Source organism: Macrobrachium rosenbergii, chromosome 4 (genome assembly GCF_040412425.1).
Source record: "Macrobrachium rosenbergii isolate ZJJX-2024 chromosome 4, ASM4041242v1, whole genome shotgun sequence".
NCBI classification, from domain to species: domain Eukaryota; kingdom Metazoa; phylum Arthropoda; class Malacostraca; order Decapoda; family Palaemonidae; genus Macrobrachium; species Macrobrachium rosenbergii.
Genome location: NC_089744.1, coordinates 31,230,339 through 31,253,246, shown reverse-complemented (window position 1 = coordinate 31,253,246; position 22,908 = coordinate 31,230,339). Strand labels below are relative to the sequence as shown.

Here is a 22,908-nt window from a genome sequence, read left to right as displayed (position 1 = left end):
ATAGCTTTAATTGTTGACAAGAAGCAGATAACAGCAACTGTCAACATGTAGATCTTCAGAACCAAGAAGCTTACGGTGTTCAGTCGCCCAAAACCTTGGAATTGAAGCAAAATCTGAGGATGCATTTAGGTCTGTCCAATCTTGCCAATGTCTTGTGGGTGCCAGAGCTAGAGTAGGCTCACTACTAATGTACTGGGCACAAAATGGGAAAAGACGGTAAAACTCTCAGGCTGCCTGAAAACAGAGATTCTTGGCAGACGGAAAAACTAAAAATCAGAGAGATGCTGAAAGTCGACAGGAGGACTCTGGCCAGTGCTCCTGACTTCCAACAATCTTGACAGGAAAGTCTAGATCTGACAAGACACTAGAGTGAGGGAAGACAAAAGGCACTTGTCTTGCTCCTTTTAAACAAAGGCCAATTTTCCAACCTTGACAGATGCTTGGATGACTAGGAAATAGCCCAAAGAGGGAGCTTCCTTCAGCAACTCAACAACTCTGACCCAGAAGTCTTGTCCGGAGGTAGACTTGTCCCTGCTTAATGGGAACTGGTGCACAAGACAGGGCAACAGCGTGCTCTTAAAATTCAGGTGCTTGGCGTTGGACACAGCAGGTTAGCGCTCAGATCCCTTGGATCCCACTACACGCTAGGATCCCTCAGATCCCACTGTACACTTGGATCCCTTGGATTCCATTGGGTGCTTGGATCCATTGGATCCCACCAGACACTTGGATCCATCAGATCCCACTGGACACTTGGATCCATCAGATCCCATTTGACACTTGGATCCATCAGATCCCACTGGACACTCGGATCCCACTGTACACTTGGATCCATCATATCCTGCTGGATGCTTGAAGCCATCAGATCCCTCTGTATGCTATGATCTCAGCAGATGCTTCGGACACTGGGAGCTCGGACTCTGCTCTGACACTACTGGGCACTCAGACTGAAAGAGCATTTGGCGCCAAATACTGGTGCTCCACAGCTGGAAGATATGCCTCTTCAAAGGCTAAGATACGCCTGATAAACGTCAAAAATACCCCTTGTCTACACTGGGATCGATGTCTGTCCACACTGGGATCCTGGAACAACACCGTTGATGCCTCATCTGTATTGGGATCCGTAACTGTTCACACTGGGATCCATATCACTAGAGGACAAAGAAAGCACATCCCTATGGATACCTTTCCAATGGCTATCTGTCGAGACTTGTGGGCAGCAGGATTGACTGAGGAGCAACTACCTGGGGGGAAAAACCCCTTCAGACCCCCATGGACCGACAGTATGCCTCCTCCCAGGTTTGTGGGAGTCTGACAGGGACTAGGTTTAGGAGATCCGATAGGGCCGGATAGCCACATCCTCCACTACACATCCAGTAAAACGCCTTTCTAGTGGCTGTCTGTCAATACCTGGGACTGGCAACAGGCTTGATTAGGGGGCGACTACCCGTGCGTAACCCCCGACCTCCCTTGGACTTCTAGTATCCCTCCTCCCAGGTTTAGGGGAGTCTGACAGGGACTTTCTGTCTAGGAGCATCAGGGGATGAATAGACACTTCCTCCACTGCATAACACTTCACTATTCCAAGGTTAACTTCTGTTAACCCAGACAAAAGACTGGCAATGGCATGGGAAGGAAGCGAGGGAGCTAGGCGTGGGAGCAATATGAAAAAATTAGAGGGCTAGTAGTAGGAGAGAAAAATGGATGGGGAGTAGGAGCCAGACTACACTTGGATCCCTGGGCCGCTAGGATCCACTGGGCGCTTGGAACCACTGGGTGCTCGGATCCACTGGGTGCTTGGATCCACTGGGCACTTGGATCTGCTGGGAGCTTGGATCCCACTGATCGCTTGGATTTCACTGGGCACTTTGCCAGGCACTGGGTGCTCCCAGGTGTAAATGGCGCCAGACAACTGGGCGTCAAATGAGCTAGTAGTTCATAAGCTAAGAAATCAGGAGCTGGTGAGTGTTCCCGGGCTGTCAAGAATGCCAATTCTTTTGAAAGCCCAGCGCAACCAAAATAAGCACAATTCTCTCCTACTATGTTCTGCCCTTACATTTTTTCAGTTCTCTGCAAAGGAAAGTGTAATAAGATGATTTTAATTAATTCTTGAAGTATACAGAGTACCATCATACAGACAAATCTCAACTCCTAACAAACATAATTTGAGACTTACGGAGATATAGTATATCAATATCGGTCCCGTAGCGAACATTATGTTTACGTTTTACTACGCTACTCAATAAAGATGGAAGCGAATGCAAAGCTTACTTTATCACCTTACTCGGCAACACTTTACATTATTACATTACTCACTGTACAGGTGAGTAAAACCAAAGATTGTAAATTCACTACTGTAGCATTGAAAAAATCAGTTCAGTAGCAAACGTAAATATCAGTTCGACAACGAACCCATGTTTACATTATAGTAAGCCACTCGGCAAAGTAGTTAAACAATTAACTGTAATTTTCACTGTAAAAGCGAAAAATTGATATACCAGACTCCATTTTGTAACAACAAAACAAGGAAAAAACTCACCCAAAAAGCTTTCAGCTGAAGCTACTTGACTTTCGGCTTGAACACTGAAGTTCTGTTAAATAGCTGCCGAAAAAAGAAAAGCTGCTGCTGACACCTGATGTTAACACCAGACGTCGCAGAAACAGACTGAGGATTCTCTGCTAAGTCATTCCTAACTATCTCGTGGGGGGCAAGACTAGTCACCTACACAGAACATTGGTGTCGCTACCGTGAAATTTGAATTTAAGCTACTGCAAGTAAATAAAACTAATAGCTATGTAACTACTTGGTAAGTTACTTATATAAAAATAAATAATTAGGGCTTTGATGAAGTCCAAATATTAGCAGCACACATCTGTGAAAATATATCTGTGAGAGCACTAAGAACGTACCCTTCACAAACAAGGGGGAAGGAGCTGTCTGTACTACCTATAAAACCCGACTCTTGCATTTCAAAAATGCTATAATACACATAAAACTGAAACATGTATCAAAGTACACTCATATAAATTTCTGATGAATTAGATGATACAGGTATAAACTCATACCTTTGGTTATAACTTTGGAATCATCTTTTGTTAAAGTTATAACCACTTGAGATCCTGTATGGTTGTGATCACCAATTAAGCGAACTGCTGCTGTTGCTGTTCCAGTTGCACTATTCATGCTTCCACTAAGTCCTGTTCCCACAAGGCTTAAACCAGGTGTATGTGGTGTTTCAGAATCAGCTTGGTCTCTAGAATCTCTAGATAATGATGACCTTGATTCAATCTCCATTTCATCAGATTCAGACCCACTAACCTTGGCAGCTGGAAAATAAAATTTTATTAACTTAATTTCATTAGCTCACACAACTTTGGTTAGCATTATATGAAAGTAAACCACCTGAGAATCATTCCTATTACTGAAAACACATAAAAGCAAAATTATCTTGAAAGGTGCTAAAGTACACTGCTACAATATTAATTTTGCAGCTACAGAACAGGCCAGTTTTGCATGGGTTTCTAAGAACACTTATTTTTATAAAATGTGATGAAGAATAAATTACTGTACAGTATTTATCTGCATACCAAGATGAAATCAATATTAGTTTGAATATCCAACACTCAAATGATCTAACAATGCTCCAGCTTACAAAATCAGTATCTCTGATAAGAAAAACATGTCATATAGGTAATTTGTTATGTTTAAATAAACTATGATATAAAAATTTTCAATCTAAAGAATATGACATTTTTATAATAAAAGAAAGTTTTATATATACTTACCCAGTAATTACATGGCTATTAGTTTCTTTTAACCGGCAGCTTAAAATTTTGAAATTGCGGGTCACGCTAGTTTGTTCAGGTTATGGCGATGTGCCCCGGCCACTTTTGGGTGTAAGAAGAGGTACAACATAGCAAAGAGCTTCATTTTGTTTATGCCCTTATGTCCAAGTGAGGGGAGGCGGGTGGGCTCCGATCATGTAATTGCTGGGTAAGTATAAATAAAACTTTATTTTATTATAAAAATGTCATTTTTATATAAGTAACTTACCCAGTAATTGCATAGCTGATTCCCACATTGAATGGAGGTGGGAATGTTGGACATATCTACCCCAAAGCATTACAGTATTAATAGCAATGAGTTTGAGAATAGAAATTTGTTAACATTGAATCAATGTTATTGAACCTTACCTGATAAGAGAGCTGCTACAGGTAGATAATGCCTCTGGTTGACACTCATCTTATCCAGTAGAGGTGAGGCGGTAAAGCCTTGAGGGCCTACTACTACAGAGGGTGCTTTGTAGCGATGGACTAAATTCTGAGGGCTAGCAAAGTACAACAAGATGCCCCTGCCCACAGCGCAGTACCACAGAAAATAACCAGAGTAAATAGTCACCATAAACACCAAAAACCAATTTAAAAACACCAATACCCAACCATTAAAACCAAAAGACTGGAGGGTACTCCAAGTACATAGTGCTCCAAGGCTCCCCAAAAAACTCAACAGTCTAAGCAAGGCAAAGAGATTAAAGAAAGGACACTGCTTTCTACGCTTCCTCCCCCAACACCACGCCAGCCGCGTAAAACGGACCCAAGGTACTGCACTGATCGTAAGTAATCTCGATGTCCCTTAATTAATGCGATGCAAACACTGACTCGCACTTCCAAAACGTTGCCTGCACAATTGACGTGAAGGATAAATTGCACTTAAACGCCAAAGATGTAGTGACTGCTCTTATCTCATGGGGTTTTACCTTATAAGAGGAGAGGGAGTCTTCGCTCACCATGGAATGTTTCCAAAATCAAATTCCTGAGAAAAAATGCCAGGGCATTCTTAGACAAGGGTCAAGAGGGATATTTCACAGAACACCAAAGATTCCTTGAAGTACCACGAATGTCCTTTGTTCTGTGAAGATAAAACTTAAGGGCCCTTAATGGACAGAGAGTTCTTTCTTCTTCAGACAGCCCTACTATCTCGGACAAGCTCTTGATCGTAAAAGAACGAGGCCATGGATTAGATGGCGAATCGTTCTTAGCTAAAAAGTGTAGGGAAAAGGAGCAAACTGCATTCCCCTGAGAAAATCTGATGTTCCTGTCCAAAGCATGGATTTCACTATACTCAGTTTTTTTTACCGAGGCACATTTGCACCAACTCTCAGGGGTGCCCTTTTAGCTCGGAAAAGTTTCCTGCTAGCTGATTGGTTGCAAATATTTTGTCCGAATAGCATCATTGTTTTCAAATAATTACCAAGTAATGTAAATCGAAACTTATTTACTAACCTAAATTTCTCCCTCAGATATATGTTTTGTCAATAAATAATGTTAACGAATAAAGAGATTATGAAGGATTGTGATGGTAAGTCTAAATTTAATAACAACACCCGCAGAAGTCAACAACAGGAGCTTGCTTTCAGATGCATGCTGCATAATTTTTTTACTTTTCACATATTTTAACACCAATTGGGATAAACTACACTAAGCATAAGAAAAACATGTTATTATAAACTTTCTTTGAATACCAGAATCTACTAAAAACATGGAATTAATAAAACTCGCTATTAGTGAAAACTTCCGGGGAGGTAAAAGGAACAGCCTGTGGCATTAGATAAAATTTAGATAAAATTACCAAGATAAGTAGGCCTAGTTATTCATATGGTATCCACATGCCAGCAAATGTTGATGGGCAAGAAAGCTTTTCAGATACATATCATCTTTTATAGGCTTTTGTGCTAAAGCTTTTTGTTATATCATTATGATAAATATGATGATAAATATGAAGACGCTATTTTTTCTTTTACATAATAATAATAATGTACTTCCCTTTATTTCTTGCACAGATTTCAAACTAGGCTAGCCTATGTCTATGTGTTTTACACCATTTTTTGACAGTTGCAATAAAATTTGCTTAACTCTTTAAGGTAAGGAGTAACAGTAAACAGTAGCTGATGCTTGATATAAGTTAAGCTAGGTGTATGTAAGCCTATGATGTAAGTCCATATAGAAAGGATTTGCTAATTTTGTCGTAAAGGTATAGATTCTATTAATAGCACTATTTTCGGTTTGAGGATACTGTAGTATTCCATAAATTGCATAAAAATCATAATTAAACAAATTCATAGTTTCACCGAGTTACAACGCGATACCCCTCCCCCTCCCTTCCATCCCCGCCTCGGCATTTGACAGTAGACGCATATAGCCAGCTAATCCTTAAAATGTATATGTGTATAGTACATCTTCTACTCAGTCACATATTCTTTTACTTCTCAAAATATCCGCAGAAACTCGTGTTAACCTTACATGTGTCCTGAACAGAACGCAAAATAGGAAAAAAAAAGTTTTCTTATCTCGCATTGTCTGCTGTAACTTACACGAAAGAGTAAGTCGTTAATTTCTGCGAAATATATTTTTATTAGCGTGCACCTACAAAAAGAAGCACAGAAACTTTTTAATTGCAGATATAGCCATTAAAGTAATCTCAATAACGTAACACTGATTTCAACATTTACAAAAATCAGGAAAAAGCTGCAATGACATAAATCAGGAAAATGCTGCAATGACAATCATCTGTGATAGTTTTTCCAGCCAGGCCGCCGCTGACTGTTCCTTTTACCTCCCTGGAAGTTTCCACTAATAGCGAGTTTTATTAATTCCATGTTTTTAGTAGATTCTGGTATTCAAAGAAAGTTTATAATAACATGGTTTTCTTATGCTTAGTGTAATTTATCCCGGTTGGTGTTAAAATATGTGAAAAGTAAAGAAATTATGCAGCGTACATCCGAAAACAAGCTAGTGTCGTTGACTTCGGCGGGTGTTGTTATTAAATTTAGACTTACCATCACAATACTTTATTATCTCTTTATTCGTTAACATTATTTATTGACAAAACCCATATCTGAGGGAGAAATTTAGGTTAGTAAATAAGTTTCGATTCACATTACTTGGTAATTATTTGAAAACAATGATGCTATTCGGACAAAATATTTGCAACCAATCAGCTAGCAGGAAACTTTTCCGAGCTAAAAGGACACCCCTGCGAGTCGGTGCAAATGTGCCTCGGTAAAAAAAACCGAGTTTAGATCTCTTGGCAATGGCCAAGGCGACCAGAAAAAGAGTTTTCCTGGTCAGATCCCTTAAAGAGATAAACTGCATGGGCTCAAAGCGTGAACTGGCCAGCCACTTAAGTACCATGTCTAAGTTCCAGAACAGCAAAGGTTTTTCTTTAAGCTTTGTGGTACCAAAGGACTTAATAAGGTCAGACGAATCCTGGTTAGACATTAAGTCCATTCCTCTATGGCAGAAGACCAAGCTAAGCATAGCTCTGTAGCCTTTAATAGTAGAGGTGGAAAGTCCTTTAGTGGAGCGTAGGAACAGAAGAAAGTCCGCTATTTCTGCTACAGAGGTATTAGAAGAGGACTGTTATTTCGTCTGCACCAAGACCTGAAGATGGACCATTTAGCCTGGTAGACATTATCTGATGACTGTCTTCTACACTTCGTAATTGCATCTGCAGCTGCTCTTGAAAAGCCCTTCTTTCGGAGCAGTCGCCTAACAGTTTGAATCCTGTTAGGGCCAGGGAAGACAGGTGTTGGTGGAACCGTTGGAAGTGAGGTTGCCTGAGAAGTTGTTGCTTCTGTGGCAGAAGTCTCGGGCAGAAGTTCTAGCAGATCCGGGTACCATTCTTTTGCTGGCCAAAAGGGGGCTATCAAAATCATGGACAGGTTTTGATGAGACCAGAATTTGTTGATGACTTGTCTCACTAAACTGAATGGGGGAAAGGCATAAAGATCTGTCCGACCAGTCCTGCAACATTGCATCGGTCGCCCATGCCAAGGGATCTGGTACTGGTGAGCAGAAGAGAGGAAGTTGGTGATTCCTGGAGGATGCAAACAAATCTTTCATGGGTTTCCCCAACAGCTCTCACAGATCCAGACAAACCAACAGGTCTAATGTCCATTCTGTGGAGAGGATCTGTCTCTGACGGCTCAATTCATCCGCCAGAACGTTGAGTCTCCCCTGGATAAAACGCGCTGTCACTTGAGTGTCGTTCTGGTGTAACTAAAGAAGAAGACTCCTTGCCACTTCATACAGGGAGAAAGAGTGGGTTCCCCCTTGTTTCTTGGTGTACACCAGTGCCATCGTGCTGTCTGAATACACTGCTACTGTCCTCCCCCAAATTTCTGAAGCGAAGCACTGTAGGCCCAGAAATATCACCTGTAATTCTTTTATGTTGACCTGCCAGTTTTGCCGTTCCTGAGACCGGGTACCTGACACTTCTTTTAACCCCAAAAGAGCTCCCCAACCTAGGTTCTACATGTCTGTAAAGAACTCTAGGCTGGGGTTCAGAGGTTGAAGAGATTTCCATTCTGATAATCTCTTCATGGAATTCCATCAACAAAGGTCCTCCTTGATTTCCATCGTTACCGGGAACACAAACGAATCCGGAAACTTTTTCCTGTTCCAGCTGGCTCTGATGAAGAATTGGAGAGGTCTCAGGTGCAGTCTTCCCAGAGTGACGAATTGTTCCATGGACGAGAGGGTGTCTAGAAGACTCATCCATTGATTGGCCAAGCAAAAGTTTAGTTCCAGAAATTCTTCCACTGTGTAAAAAGACTACTATTCTTTTTGGGACTGGAAAAACCCGAAAATCCCGAGAGTTGATCGTCATTCCTAAATAAGGAATCTCCTGAGAAGGCATCAGGAGAGACTTGTCCCGATTGATGAGATGACCCAGTTCCTGGGCCATGAGAAGAGTTGTGTGAATGTCATCCGTACATTGAGCTTTTGAGCAGGAATGTAGTAACCAGTCGTCTATATACTGTATAGGGAGATCTTTATCCCCATCAAATGAAGCCACTTTGCTAGGGGAGTCAATACCCTGGTAAACATTTGCGGCGCTGTGGAGAGACTGAAGCACAGAGCCCAAAATTGGAATACCTTGCCCTGAAATACAAACCTGAGGTACTTTCTCGAAGTCGAATGCACTGGAATGTGAAAGTACGTGTCCTGCATGCCGATGTACACCATCCATTCTCCTTGGCGAATGGATGCAAGGACCGATTGGTTTGTTTCCATCTTGAATGTTGTCTTTTTGACAAAGACATTTAGAACACTTACGTCCAAAACAGGTCTCCAGCCGCCCGATGACTTGGGCACTACAAAGAGACGGTTGTAGAATCCCAGAGAATGAATGTCCTCTACTACCTCTATAGCTTCTTTCTGAGCAAGAGACTCAACCTCTAGCAAGAGAGCAGCGAATCTCTCTGATCCTGGAGAGTAAACTGCCAATTCAACAGGCTTGCTGATTAGAGGAGGTTTGTTCAAAAAGGGGATAGTGTAGCCCTCCTTCAGGAGAGACACTATCCAGGGTTCCGCTCCCTTTTGTTCCCACCATTCCCAAAAGCAGAGGAGCCGCGCTCCTACCTGAGTAAGGAAGACTATGACCTCATTACTTGGAGGAAGACTTGAAAGAGGACTTCTTGATGGAACGCTGTGGAAAACAGGTATATGTTCTTGTTCTAGTATGTGCTCTAGAACAGGAGCTCCAAAAGGGAGTAGGTTGCAGCGGAGATGAAGATCAGGGAGGAAGAGTCGAAGGATCCTTAGGGCATCTCGCAGATTGGGAGAGCAGGTCCTGAGTGTTCTTTTTCTGCAGGTCAGAGGCAATGTCCAGTACTATAGCTTGGGGAAAAAGATGCGTCTTGTCCAAGGGGGAGAAGAGGAGGGCCGATCTCTGAGACGGAGTGAAGCCTTTCGAAGTAAAAGAACACCAAAGCTCTATTTTCTTAAGCACACCCATGGCGTACAGTCTAGCTAACTCCTGCGTACTATCGCAAACGTCCCTGTCAATACAGGAAAGTACTCCTAAGAGATCCAAAAAGGTTTCTTGAGGTAACAAGAAGCAATCTCTAAGCTGCGCACTAGTGCACCCACCTCCCAGTCTAGGAAGTTCATCACTTCGAACCATAAAAATATTCTTGAGAAGGTGCGCTAATTCCGAGGCTGAAAACATTATTTTGGCTGAGGAGAAAGCTGATCTCCTAGCTGAGTCGATAAGGCAGGAGAAGTCTCCCTGAGAGGAGGCAGAAACTCCCAGGGAAGAAGCTTCTCCAGTCGCATAAAACCTGTAGCTTGATCTGGACAACTTGGAAGGCAGGAAATAAAAAATTGCTTTTCCTTGTTCCCTCTTCTCAGAAAACCACCCTTCTACTTCCTTCAGTGCCTTCTTCGCTGAAGAGGAGAGAACCAAATTCGATAAACCTCGAAGAACTGACTGAGGGGGCTTCCAAAAAAAAGGTCGTAGCAGGAGAGGAGGGAGTAGCTGGCGAAAAGAAGCTTGGAAAAGTCGCAAGCAGGAACCTCAACAATGCAGAGTATGCCGATGAAGGAGCATATTGGTCTGGAACAACCTCTTCCTCAGAAGAAACAGGAGAAAGCAACAAGTCCGCTGTCATCTGAGCTGTAGAAGGAGCCTTCTGAAGCAAACTGAGAATATTATCCAGTTTGCTCTGAATTGGGCAACTGAGGAGGAACAATGTCTGAGATGACACTACCATGAAGCGGTGGAGGAACGGGCGCCAATGGTTTTTTTAGAGACGGTAATTAGTGATGAAACATGATTGCGAATGGGCGCCAGTGGGTGCTCATCCACAAACGGGAGTTTGGGTGCTTTGACGCTAGTTGCTGGCCGCTTGGGCACTGATTGTAGAGATGAAGGTGCTGGGTGTGCAACTCCTGATAAAGTAGTTCCTTTATTCAACGAAGAACGTCTACGCGCCATAAGGTGCTTCAGCGCCAGTTTACGACCGTCATCAGAAGAAGCGGAAGAGAATTGTTCCCGGCTATCCCAGTGAGTGCACGAGAAGCGTGCTGAATCCTTGCCCTTCTTACAAGGAACAGGAAAAGAAATCTCAAAATCCACTGCATGCCTTTTCAGCAGGCGTGATTTGTCCGCATAGCGTGTGCCTGGGACTAAATTCTTCGGAGCTGGAGGACATACAGTGAGCACTCACTTTAAGGCCTTTCCAACGGCCTTTGGTTGCAGTCTGGGATTCGTCAACAGACTGAATCGAGGGAGCGAATGCTCGGGGGCAGACCCCACCGACCTCCCTTAGGCTACCAGTTTGACTAATCCTAGGTGCTGGGGAGTATGTCAAGGACCTTGTCCTTGGAGAACCAGCAGGCCAAACAGCCACCTCCTCTACTACCACTGCACTTGCACTGGGTGCCATGGGCGCTCTGACTCACTCTTATCCATTAACACTTTCACCGATGACACTAATTTGGTGATCGATTGCACAATTAACTCAAAGCAAGTCTTGATTTTCGACTCCAGACTGACGATGGTGTTGGGATCGGAAACGTGAGAACCAGGTAAAGGAGAGGGTTGCACAGGTGGAGGAGATGGAACGGGATCGGGAGAAATTACAGATGCAATTGCATCCAACTTAGTGGATGAATCCTGACTAGCTAAAGCTTTACTAGATTCCCTAGCAATAGCTTTCTTCTTCCTATCTCTAGCTAGTTTCTTAAGATGTGAATATAAAGTCTTCCACTTCTTTAAATCCCAGTCGCTACACTCCTCACAACGTAAATCCACTGAATATGTTTGTCCCCTACATTAAACACAAACAGTGTGAGAGTCATAAGATTCTTTAGTCAGTCTACCATTGCAGCCTTTGCTACAATACCTAATACTAAAACTACTAGTGTCAGACATCCTGGAAAATTCTAAGACAAGTCCAAAAAAAAAAAAGGGCAAAAAGTTGTAAATCAATGATCAAAACTCGCCTAACACTATCTTAATTATGCTGAAAGGCTACGAAAATAAATATTTCACCAATTGAAGACAGAGCAAACAATCAACAATGTATAAATTTCAAAATTCTAGCTGCTGCCAACCACAGTCTTCAACCACAGCTGGCAGAAACAAATTGAAGCTCTTTGCCATAACCAAAACAAACTACAGTAGTGTGACCCACAATTTCAAAATTTTAAGCTGCCGGTTAAAAGAAACTGATAGCTATGTAATTACTGGGTAAGTTACTTATATAAAATTATTCTTTTTATAGACCTTGGAGGAGTAATTAAAGTACAGAAAAAGTGCATAAGGCTAAAACACGGAAGACAACAAGATTAACATACTCTACCTTTGGCATCCGTTACACTAGGCTTGAAAGTAGGAAATGGAATACTGTCTAGGCGACTACAACAACTTTCAGCGAGTTGCTGGTAGAAAGTATAATTTGCTGCTTTTATTGAGAAAGAATCTTCTCGTTGCCCTTGCCTTCGTCCACAATTACAAAAACTTACATAAACAACACCCGAGTTATGAGCCATTACTGGAAGGGAGCTGGAAAAATACATAAAAATAATTCATGTGTCTGTATTCCACAAGGCAGTGATTCTACAGTGTTTCCCAGTATAATATCTAACATTGTCACACCATCCACGATCTTTGATATCTCATAGCATACACCCATCAATGCTTCTGCACAGACCCATTCATCACGAAAAATTTCATTCGAAGTTTGATTGTCACAAGGAACTAGTATTCTTATCCTGTTAAGCATCAATTATTCATAGTTTGGTGAGCCAATTCCATGTTTTCTGATGTGAAATTTATGACAACATAGCATGTTATAATAACATTGATAACATTAATAACATCAATATACAGGCAATGTCCTTTGTCTAAACAAGAATTAATCAGTGTAAAAGCAACTGTTGCTGACACAGAAAGGTTATTTTGCTATCCATTATACTTTAGGCCACCATCACAATAGATAAAAAAATTAAGCCAATCAGCATCTTCATTTTATTTCGATTTTTATCATACCATGATAATTTTGAAGCAAGTTCCTTAGTTTTCATCCATAAAATAATTGAAAAATCTGTTGCTTTCTTTCATAATATCTCAAAAATATTATCATATAAAAATTATACAAAGTTGTCTTGATTTTAAACAGTAAATTTTATACCAGAATACTAAGTGTAAAACAAAGGCACCTCTTGCACAACTCATGATAGATCAATCACTTGACACATCAACAGCACCATCATCATTACCACGGTTTTTAAAATGTGATGATTCTGAACTGGATAAATGTTACTGTCAGTGTCACTTAAATCATCAAAGTTACTAAAATCATCAGCATAAAAAGTTTCACCGATACTCTCTTCATAAGTGTAGATTGTTTGTTCAGAGCACTCACCACATCCAACAACAACTACTGTGCCTTTGTCCTCTGCTACTCTGGTCACCCTGAAAAACATCCATTGTTTGCCTGGTAGAATTTTCCAGTGAGGATAAAGGAGATGCAGCCTGAGCAATGGACTAGGTAAGTCATCCAATTTTCAGCAACCACAACATCTGGAAAAAGATTCTGCTGTGGAGCTGACACCATATGATTTTTTATCCAACATGGTAGTAAGACTTATGAACTCCACTTGCTAAGGCAACCAAATGCATCCTAACTTATGAAGAAGACCCAGATAGCAAGCAGAGGAGCTTCTAGAGGTTGTGACTGCCCAGTGATTGTCTCCAACACCTTCAGACTGCTGGGTCACTGACTTCTTAAGTTCTCTTGCATTCACAGTTGCTCAAGACAAGTTCATTATGTGTCCCCTTTGATGGAAAGCATTTCCTACCAAGATTAATGCAGGTCTCTACATGAATTCCTGGCCATTACCAACTTTCAAGAGAGGTTCCTAGGCCCTCTTGGTCCTTTTATGGTGGAGGAGACACATTCTATGGCAGTAGTGATCATGGCCAAGAGGATGGTACACTTACTGGGCATGGCTCTGATTCTCTCTACTTGGATGAGACTACCTCAGGCCAACTTCATCAAAAGGAAACAAGATGCAGCCACAAAATGATCTCTCTCTTAATATCCTTCTAGAACCCCCCTATGGGACAGAGGGTTTTGGACCTCCCTGCACCACAACTGTTCCCTGACAAGCTTGTTACAAAGTTTTTAGAGAAACTGGCAACCAAACTAGGGTTGGGATGAATAACCTTGGCACCTAAACCTCTAGAATTCTTTCTATACTAGTCACAAGTATTCACCTATCTCCTTCCTCATCTTTGAGTAAGCCAAGGCAACCCAGGGTTCCAGCTACCCCTTCGAGAAGACCATACTTCCCGCCAGGCATAAGCAGTCCCAGGAGAAAACAGCCAACTTTTCAGATGACGCAGAGACATTAGTCTTCAGCCAAGTCGCAAGCTTGGAGAAAAAGAACACACAGATAATTCTTCCATCAAAGGGGCTTTCTCTCTGTAAACTTTGAGGTCTTGGCAGAGGACAGGGGCAGAGACATTGGCAGTGAATATGAACTGAATTGGTTACAGCTCTCCTTTCTACAAATAAGTAACCTTCACACCACACACAAGACGAAAGGGAATCCTGAGATTCAAGGCCTTGTGAAGTTGATGACTGAGACAAGGAATCAAGGAAGTGATTGATCAGTCCATCAGTCCCAGCCCATTACACAGTGTTGTTTTCTGGTCCCAAAAGTGACAAGAGGTTGGCACCCAACTACACACCTTAACAATTATGGTATTGGTCATGACAGTTAAGGCAGTTATATAAAAATAAATATTTATCTACGTATCTACATACACAACTGTAAATGAGTACAGAAACAAAATTTTAGGCATTAGGAAACTTAATCAAGTACTCTGACTTATTCTTGAAATTATATTTCTTAATGGTACAAGACTTCTTACATTCGAAGTTATTTATTAGTTTCTTAAGCACCAAAGCTGGAATTCATTATCAAACAATTAATCAAAAAAAGTTGTCAATTGAAAATAAAATATTCATTATCCATACAACCATTTGCAAATCCAGAAAATTGTGAGCATATGACTCTGTACTTTATATCATGTAGTGTATTAAAGTAAAAAGCAGGCACTCACATTATTTCAAAATTAAAATATCTTTTACTATAAACTTTAGTTAGAAACATTATTAACCATTCAATATCAACATCTAAAGAAGGATCCTGTTTATAAGGGTTATTTGAAACAAAGTACTCCAGGATATTCATTTTATATTGAATTAGCATCAAATAATACATCAGTTTATTAACCCTTTAATGCCGAAGCCCTATTTACAAAAACGTCTCCCGTATGCCGGCGGCGTTCGGTGAGTTAGCGCCGAAGCGGAAAAAAAGTTTTTTTCAAAAATCACAGCACGCTTAGTTTTTAAGATTAAGAGTTCATTTTTGGCTCATTTTTTTGTCATTGCCTGAAGTTTAGTATGCAACCATCAGAAATGAAAAAAAATATCATTATCATATATAAATATTGGAATATATGACAGCGAAAAAAAACCTCGTATATAATTGTATACAAATCGCGCTGTAAGCAAAACGGTTAAAGCTAATGAGTTATTTTTTTTTATTTGTATTGTACACTAAATTGCGATGATTTTGGTATATAACAAATTTTAAAACAATCAAAGCAACACAGAAAAATATTATCACAAAATGATGCATGAATTAAATAACGCGTGCGGACGTAAAAAAATTTTTTTCAAAAATTCACCATAAATCGAAACATTGTGCTAGAGACTTCCCGTTTGTTGAAAATTGAAGCTAATTGATTGAATATTACTAGACTGTAAGTTTTTTAGCTTACAATTGCAGTTTTCGACCATTTCGGTCGAGTTAAAGTTGACCGAAAGTCGAATTTTTTCTATTTATCGTGATTTATATGGAAATATTTCAAAACCGATAAAAGCTAAAACCATGAGTTATTTTTTTTTGTATTGTACATAAAATTGCGCACATTTTCATATATAAAACTTTATGTAACGACTAATATAAAGCGGTGCAAATATTACAACATCGAGACGAAAGAATTTCTGAGATGTTCGCCGAGTTACAAGCGCAGACGTAAGGAAAATGTTTTTTTTTTTTAAATTCACCATAAATCGAAATATTGTGCTAGAGACTTCCAATTTATTGCAAAATGAAGTTAAATGATTGAATATTACTAGAATGTAAGAGTTTTAGCTTACAATTGCGTTTTTACCATTTCGGTCGAGTTAAAGTTGACCAAGTTTGAAATTTTGGCAGTTATCGTGATTTATATGAAAATATTTCAAAACTGATAAAGCTACAACCATGAGTTATTTTCTGTTGTATTCTACATGAAATTGCGCACATTTCCATATATAAAACTTTATGTAACGACTAATATAAAACAGTGCAAACATTACGACAACGTGAAAAGAATTTCTGGCGCGGACGTAAGGAAAAAGTTTTTTTCAGAAATTCACCATAAATCGAAATATTGTGCTAGAGACTTCCAATTGGTTGCAAAATGAAGGTAAATGATTGAATAATACTAGATCGTAAGAGTTTTAGCTTAAAATTGTGTTTTTTTACCATTTCGGTCGAGTCAAAGTTGACCGAAGGTTGAAATTTTGGCAGTTATCGTGGTTTATATAAAAATATTTCCAAACTGATAAAAGCTACAACCATGGGTTGTATTTTGCTGTATTTTACATGAAATTGCACACATTTTCATATATAAAACTTTATGTAATGGCTAATATAGAACAGTGCAAAAATTACGACAAAATGACGTAAGAATTTCTGAAATTTTTGGCTGAGTTACCGCCCATGCGTAAGAAAAAAGTTTTTTTCAAAAATTCACCATAAATCGAAATATTGTGCTAGAGACTTCCAATTTGTTGCAAAATGAAGGTACATGATTGAATATTACTAGAATGTAAGAGTTTTAGCTTACAATTACATTTTTCGACCATTTCGGTCGCGTCAAAGTTGACCGAAGGTTGAAATTTTTTGTAGTCGACGTACGGTACATCAACTCGGCACCCAACAGACAATTTTAGTCGACGTATGATACGTCCAATAGGCGTTTAAGGGTTAAATGATGGTAGATCATCTACACAGCTGCATGTATTTTAAAATCAAACTTTACCTTTCCCTTCTAAGAGATTAATTTGTAAAAATTTAATTAAAATATAAATACAAATTGGCAATGCCAGGGCTGTAATTAGTGCCCAAAGGGATACCTGTTTGCCAAATTCTATCGTTAAATTTAATATATTTATTTTTAGTACAGAATTTTTTTACTACAGTATCTAGTAAATTTCTTTTACCTACTTGAAATAAATAATACTACCTGTCATCATCTCCTTCTGAGAGCGTCTTGTGTCTCGGATGCTTGCAGGTGTTGCCAGTAAGAGACAAAGTTTCGCATCCCATGCGACCATCCCTCCATATTCTTTCACAAGCTTCTTCAAGCTGAGTTACATATTCTTCATACATTGGGCCACGTGCTTGACCCCCAAGAACACTTAAAGCTAGCTCTAACTGTAAAGCAAAAATAGAGATGACACTGCATGACAACACTGAACATTAAAATACTATTTAAGTTGACTCTCAAAAGAAGATAAACTATGCTTTAACTAAAGTGACAAAAAATGAAATTTATCTAATTTCCTGACACATCTCAGTTTTAATCATGCTAAATTTGCAAGTCTCAATATACTATAAAATATGCACCAATCCATAGGGATAATTTTCAGTTATCAAGATTATTCAGTAAAATGCAATACTGATACTGAAAGAAGAGAACCACTCAAATGAATATATGAATTTATAGAATAATCAAAATATATTGTGAATAAAATAATTCTACATCATTCCATGTGTACTTTCAATTCTTACTGGTACACTTATGTTATATTTCCCACATCGACAACTTTTCAGTGTTAAAGAAATGGATAAATTTAATGCCATTAAATACTGAAATATTGTGAAATTTCATTCATTATTGTCTAATAAAAATTTGAAACAAAATATCTTTTAATAAAAAAAGACCCCTAACATCATTAGTTATCAGGTGATAGAGAATGCTTTGATGGATGAGATTTCATGACTAGAAGACAAGGAAAAAATATCAAATCAATATACTACAATCTGTTGTTTTAAAAGAGATAAGCAAAGGACATTTGAATGCAATAAGTTCATATACACTTCAATGCTCACATGAGTTATAGCCATTTTGAAAAGGAGATGCCAAAAATACAGTTCTGAAGTAGAATATTCAAAATAAAATAACATTATTTCTACTTTCTTTAAAATCATCATGTATGATTCAGCACATAAAATTACCAGATGGTTTTAATAATGCATAACATATAATCACAGTCAAGGAAATTACCTTTTCTTGGTGATGGTGCTGTGTGTAGTGGGGTGGGAGTCCATCTTTATAAGTAGATATAGCAATAGGTAACACCTTTGCACATCTAGCATCACTGAACTGTATCTCTGTTTCCACTAGGTTCTGAAGGTTGTTCAAAACCTGAAAAATTTACACATCCATATACTGTATGTAAATTTTGGGCAGTAGCATATAAAAATAATGGTAATATTCAAAGACATGCTTCTTTAGACCTATTCACAGAACTACTCCTAAACTACAGTTACAAGCATCTTTGAAAATGCACACACTAAAACTCATCTCCATCTTGAAGGTGCCAGATGCCACAAATGCATGTTTTTATATGTGATTGCGTGTTAAAAAATATTCCTTAAAAACCCTGATCACTGTTTTCTTTCACAGCTAAACTTGAATAAAACTTGTATTTAAAATACTGTAGTACATTCACTTTTGCATAATAGGGGACCAATAAAGAAAACACATCAGCTCAAGAAATCACCATGGAATTCTGGATGATGAAAAATGAAAAGTCTGTCCCAGGGAATAACAGGTGACAATACAAGCAGTAGTGGAGCCTCTCATCCATAAGCTCACTAGAACACAGTAAATGAAAACCAGCTAAAGTAAGAGATTAGACCAGAAGAGTGAGAAAAGATCCATAAAGTAATGGTATACACTGGAAAAATGGATACAATGTACAGTAGTTTAGAAATTATAGAGGCATATGACTACTTGAGCAAGCTATCAAAATATTGGAAGCAGTACTGGAGGAAGAATAAAAATTACCAAAATTAATACCTGTCAGTTTGGCTTCATGCCAGAGAGATAACCACAGAGTTTTCATGATATAGCAACTAGAGAAAAAAATATATTAACAACCAATTTTTTTAAATTGCTTTTATTAAAATGCAATGTAAAGCAAAAAAATAATTTTTTGAGACACCAGGATTTTCTTACAATTAATCAAGTCTAAAAAAATAAAAGCATGAGCACCAAACACGGGAGGAAATGCTACAAGAAAAGAAATATATATTTTTTTTTTGACAGAAACTATAACCGATTTATGATTGTAGCTAACAAAATTGATATCCTGTCGAGCCAAAGAAGGGTTGAAAAATCCGTAGAGTTATTTACTGAGTCAAAGTACTTGTGAAAAATCCGAAAAGTTTCATACAAATCCTGAGGTACTGGGAGAAATCACTGTATGGTCACTAGAGGTCATTGCTGATCTACTGATCATGTAAGGTTGTACTGTCACCGGGATTGAGTAGCTATGCAAGATTTCAAGTCCATCAGATGAAGGGAACAAGTCGAAAATTAAGTTACAAGATTTGACCAGGACAGACAAAAAAACAAGCTAAATAAGAGTGTATAATATAAAAAAAAACATGCAAAGTGGAAGAGATTGCACAATACATTTTTGAATCTTGAAAGGGTATTTGACAGAGTACATGAGATAATTAAATGGGCATTACAAAGATAGAGGGTACCTGAAAGACTTATTCAGCTGGTAATGCTATTCTATCATAAATCTAGATCTAGAGAGAAGACAGTGACAGATGAATAAGAAGAATTTAAGATAAATAATGGTGTCCAACAAGGATCAGTGCTTGGCAATTTGCTGTTTATCTTGATAATGGAAGAAGCTACAAAGAGTGCAGAAAATGGGTCCTGAAAGTTGTTATATGCACATGACCTAGTGCTAATAGCAGTATTTGAGGATGACAGGATGGAAATGTTTAAAAGATGGCAGACTGGAATGAGGAGGAAACGACAGAAAATCAATGTAGGCTATGCAAAATTCAGTCTATGGTGACTGGAAAGGAGGCACAAGAAGTGCAATCAGAAAAGTGGCTATGGGGTTAATGTAGCAAAGGTGTGGTGTTGAACCATGTACTGTGTTTCAAATGTAACCTAAGTGTCAAGAGGTGCTCAAGGGATACAAGAGAATTTTTTGATACATGAAATGCAATACATGTGCAAATGGTAAGAGAAGGAAGTTGAGAACCCTGCTGATAGGTTGGCAGGGGTACAGCATTTCTGTTTGCCCCATCAAAAGTTATGAAGGGTATATAAGGCCTGTATTACCATGATCAGCCAAGATATGGGCACTAACCACAAAAATGTAGATTCTGAAAAGGTGTGACCACACAATGTTAAGATTTACTGCCAGAGTATGGTGGGAAAATTGTACAAGAAGTGTGGAACTAATGGAGAGATGTCATTACGAGACTAAAAAAAAAAAAACAGACCTAAAAAGTTTAGATGGCTTGGATGTATAATGAGAAGGGACAATGAACAGTTGGTTAGAAAAGCAGCATTCATGTTAGTAAAAGGAAGACAATTTGTGGGAATGCCAAGGAAATCATAGAAAAAGGGGATAGATGAAGGCGTTGACCTGATGGGAGTTTAGGCAGAAAAAGTACAAGACAGAGAGGAATGGAAAGAACTCATTCTAAGTCCAAGAAGGGAAAAGCAGACATAAAAACATGTATGATGATGATGATGTTGATTTCACATGTTACAAAGGGATCCTAGGGTTATACCAGTACACTATTTCATAGACTGAATACTAGTTACAAGGCTCAAAACTTAGTGAACCTCTATTAGTACCCAATAAACATACATCTCTAGCCCCTGCGATATACTAATTTTACAATTAAGAAATAAATAATTTCTAAGAACTACAACCTGCAAAAATCTTCATTCACATGATAGAATTTCTTACCTGTTTGGCTTTTGTGTCCTTTTCTGATGGATCATTCATAAAGAATCTGAAAATGCGATTAACAGCATCAAACCAGACTGTGGCTTTCGGTACCTTGAAGCAAAAAGAGAAATTAAATACATTATGAGACTGTCTTTGAAGTATATTAGGGCAAAAGGGAAATTGTACTCTACATACACAGAATGGTTTTACAAATGCACTATCCTCAGCTCCCTTGTGTAAAGGAAAATTGACACCTTGTCAGTATGAACACAAAAAATTAAAAACAAAATTGTTCTCATCAAAATGTTTGGTTGGTCAGACTGAGTGCCCAATTGCTAGACAAAATAAGTCAAGTAGTAATCTGAAGTTGGATGAAACACTCCAATCTCATCTATCAAAAGTTTTCACTTCTCCATTCGACTGGATATCAAGTTGGTATTTGATACTAGTAACCTACTGCAAGTCTCTGGTATCTATTTGGGTTAATTATTATACAATCTCCATAGATATGTGGAACATTTTCTCGAAGTTTGAAGCTGTTGTCTGTCACCTACAAGACCTATGTAGAGTCATCTGCAAGTCTATTCACCATACATCTGTGATTTAATAAGTGGTTGTTGACTGGTTTGCTAGAAGGGTGCTTTATGTTAGAGCAAGATGAAATCAATGGAACCAGTAAACCAGCAGCTTACTTGCTATTGCCATGTTACATCCTTCAGGTAAAACAAAGAGGAATGACTAACACCATCTGCATCTTGCAATAACACCCTTAGCGACAGGTGCACTGCTTTCAAAATATATTTCATAAGATGTAAACTTCAGTTCCTTCACAACCTTTGTAAGAGTCAAACCATACAATGGCATTAACCTACAGGCCCAAGAGATCACTTTCCTAAGCAAAAGGAGAAACGTAGTGATATCACTAAGGTAAAAAACTTAGATTGATTCTTTTGATTCATGATAATCTGGCTATAAAGCCAAGCACTTGGGCTCTTTCAGCCATTCAACACTGAAAACAGTGAAAAGATGGAGTGGCTGGACAGCAAGACAGAGGAAAGGAAGTAAGAATGAAGGTAAAGTAAAAGGCTAAAAAGTGTTTACAGTTAGGGGCTGAAGGGATGCTGCAAACAAACTTTAGTAATTCCTACAGTTAACCATGAGAAGTGCACTAACGGCACTAATTCCCCACTGGAGTACAAAGCTCAGAACAGTTCAATCTGTGGGGCCTTATTCAATTCAATAGCATAGGGATACCAACACAAGAACCTTAAAACAAATTTTGGATAATACAAACACTCTTAAACACAAGTCAATTGTTTACTTATAACTTAATTACTGTAAAAATCACACTGCCCTCTACTTCACATGGGGTGGCTGAATGGCTGCCTTCTACTGTAAACACTGGTGCCTAGCAACTCTCTCGTACAGTACTGCTGCCATTGTGTACAGGTGTTTTATGTTGTGCTCTGCAAAGCAAGTGACTGTCATGGTGTTAAGCAAACAACTGAAATAGCACTGAAAGCAGAGTACAAAAAACCATAGCTTTACAGAGGCACAAAATAAGAGATCTAGGGGGACTGACAACATTGTAGCATTCGCTAACAGGCTGAATTTTTCATTAAAATCATCATTAACAATTTCACATCAGGTTCCCCTTTTTAGAGTAAGACACTTGAAAAGTTCTCTCCACTCTTCCTAGTGTACTTCTGCCTGTAATCACATCAAGTGCATATCCTCTTCCATGCCATGTCTTCATGATTTTCTAGGCCTTCCCTAAGGTCAAAGTCGAGCCACTAACATACATATCACTTCGTTCATAGATAGCACCTCTCCCCTTGTCAATATCTGTCCAAATTATCTAACGCTTTGAGATCTAAATTAATATTCTTGCCTCTGAACACATCACAATGCATATCCAAAACAAGAAATTGGTAAATTGTGCCAATAGTCTTCAAAATTGCATTTTTTGTGAGTGTCCACGAAACAGGCTGTATTC

The 22,908-nt window shown here is 38.9% G+C and overlaps 1 protein-coding gene across 5 annotated transcripts in view; it reads right to left on the bottom strand.

Annotated features, from left to right (window-relative positions):
* Positions 1-22,908, bottom strand: part of LOC136832175 (nonsense-mediated mRNA decay factor SMG8-like) — a 169,974-nt gene that overhangs the window by 72,052 nt on the left and 75,014 nt on the right. For all 5 annotated transcript variants that reach the window (XM_067092946.1, XM_067092940.1, XM_067092930.1 and 2 more), the window contains 5 exons: positions 20,931-21,023; positions 18,203-18,343; positions 17,159-17,349; positions 12,150-12,352; positions 3,067-3,327 (listed from right to left, as the gene is read on the bottom strand). In XM_067092946.1, the coding sequence (XP_066949047.1) occupies positions 3,067-3,327; positions 12,150-12,352; positions 17,159-17,349; positions 18,203-18,343; positions 20,931-21,023 (889 nt within the window). The remainder of the gene's footprint in view (positions 1-3,066; positions 3,328-12,149; positions 12,353-17,158; positions 17,350-18,202; positions 18,344-20,930; positions 21,024-22,908) is intronic.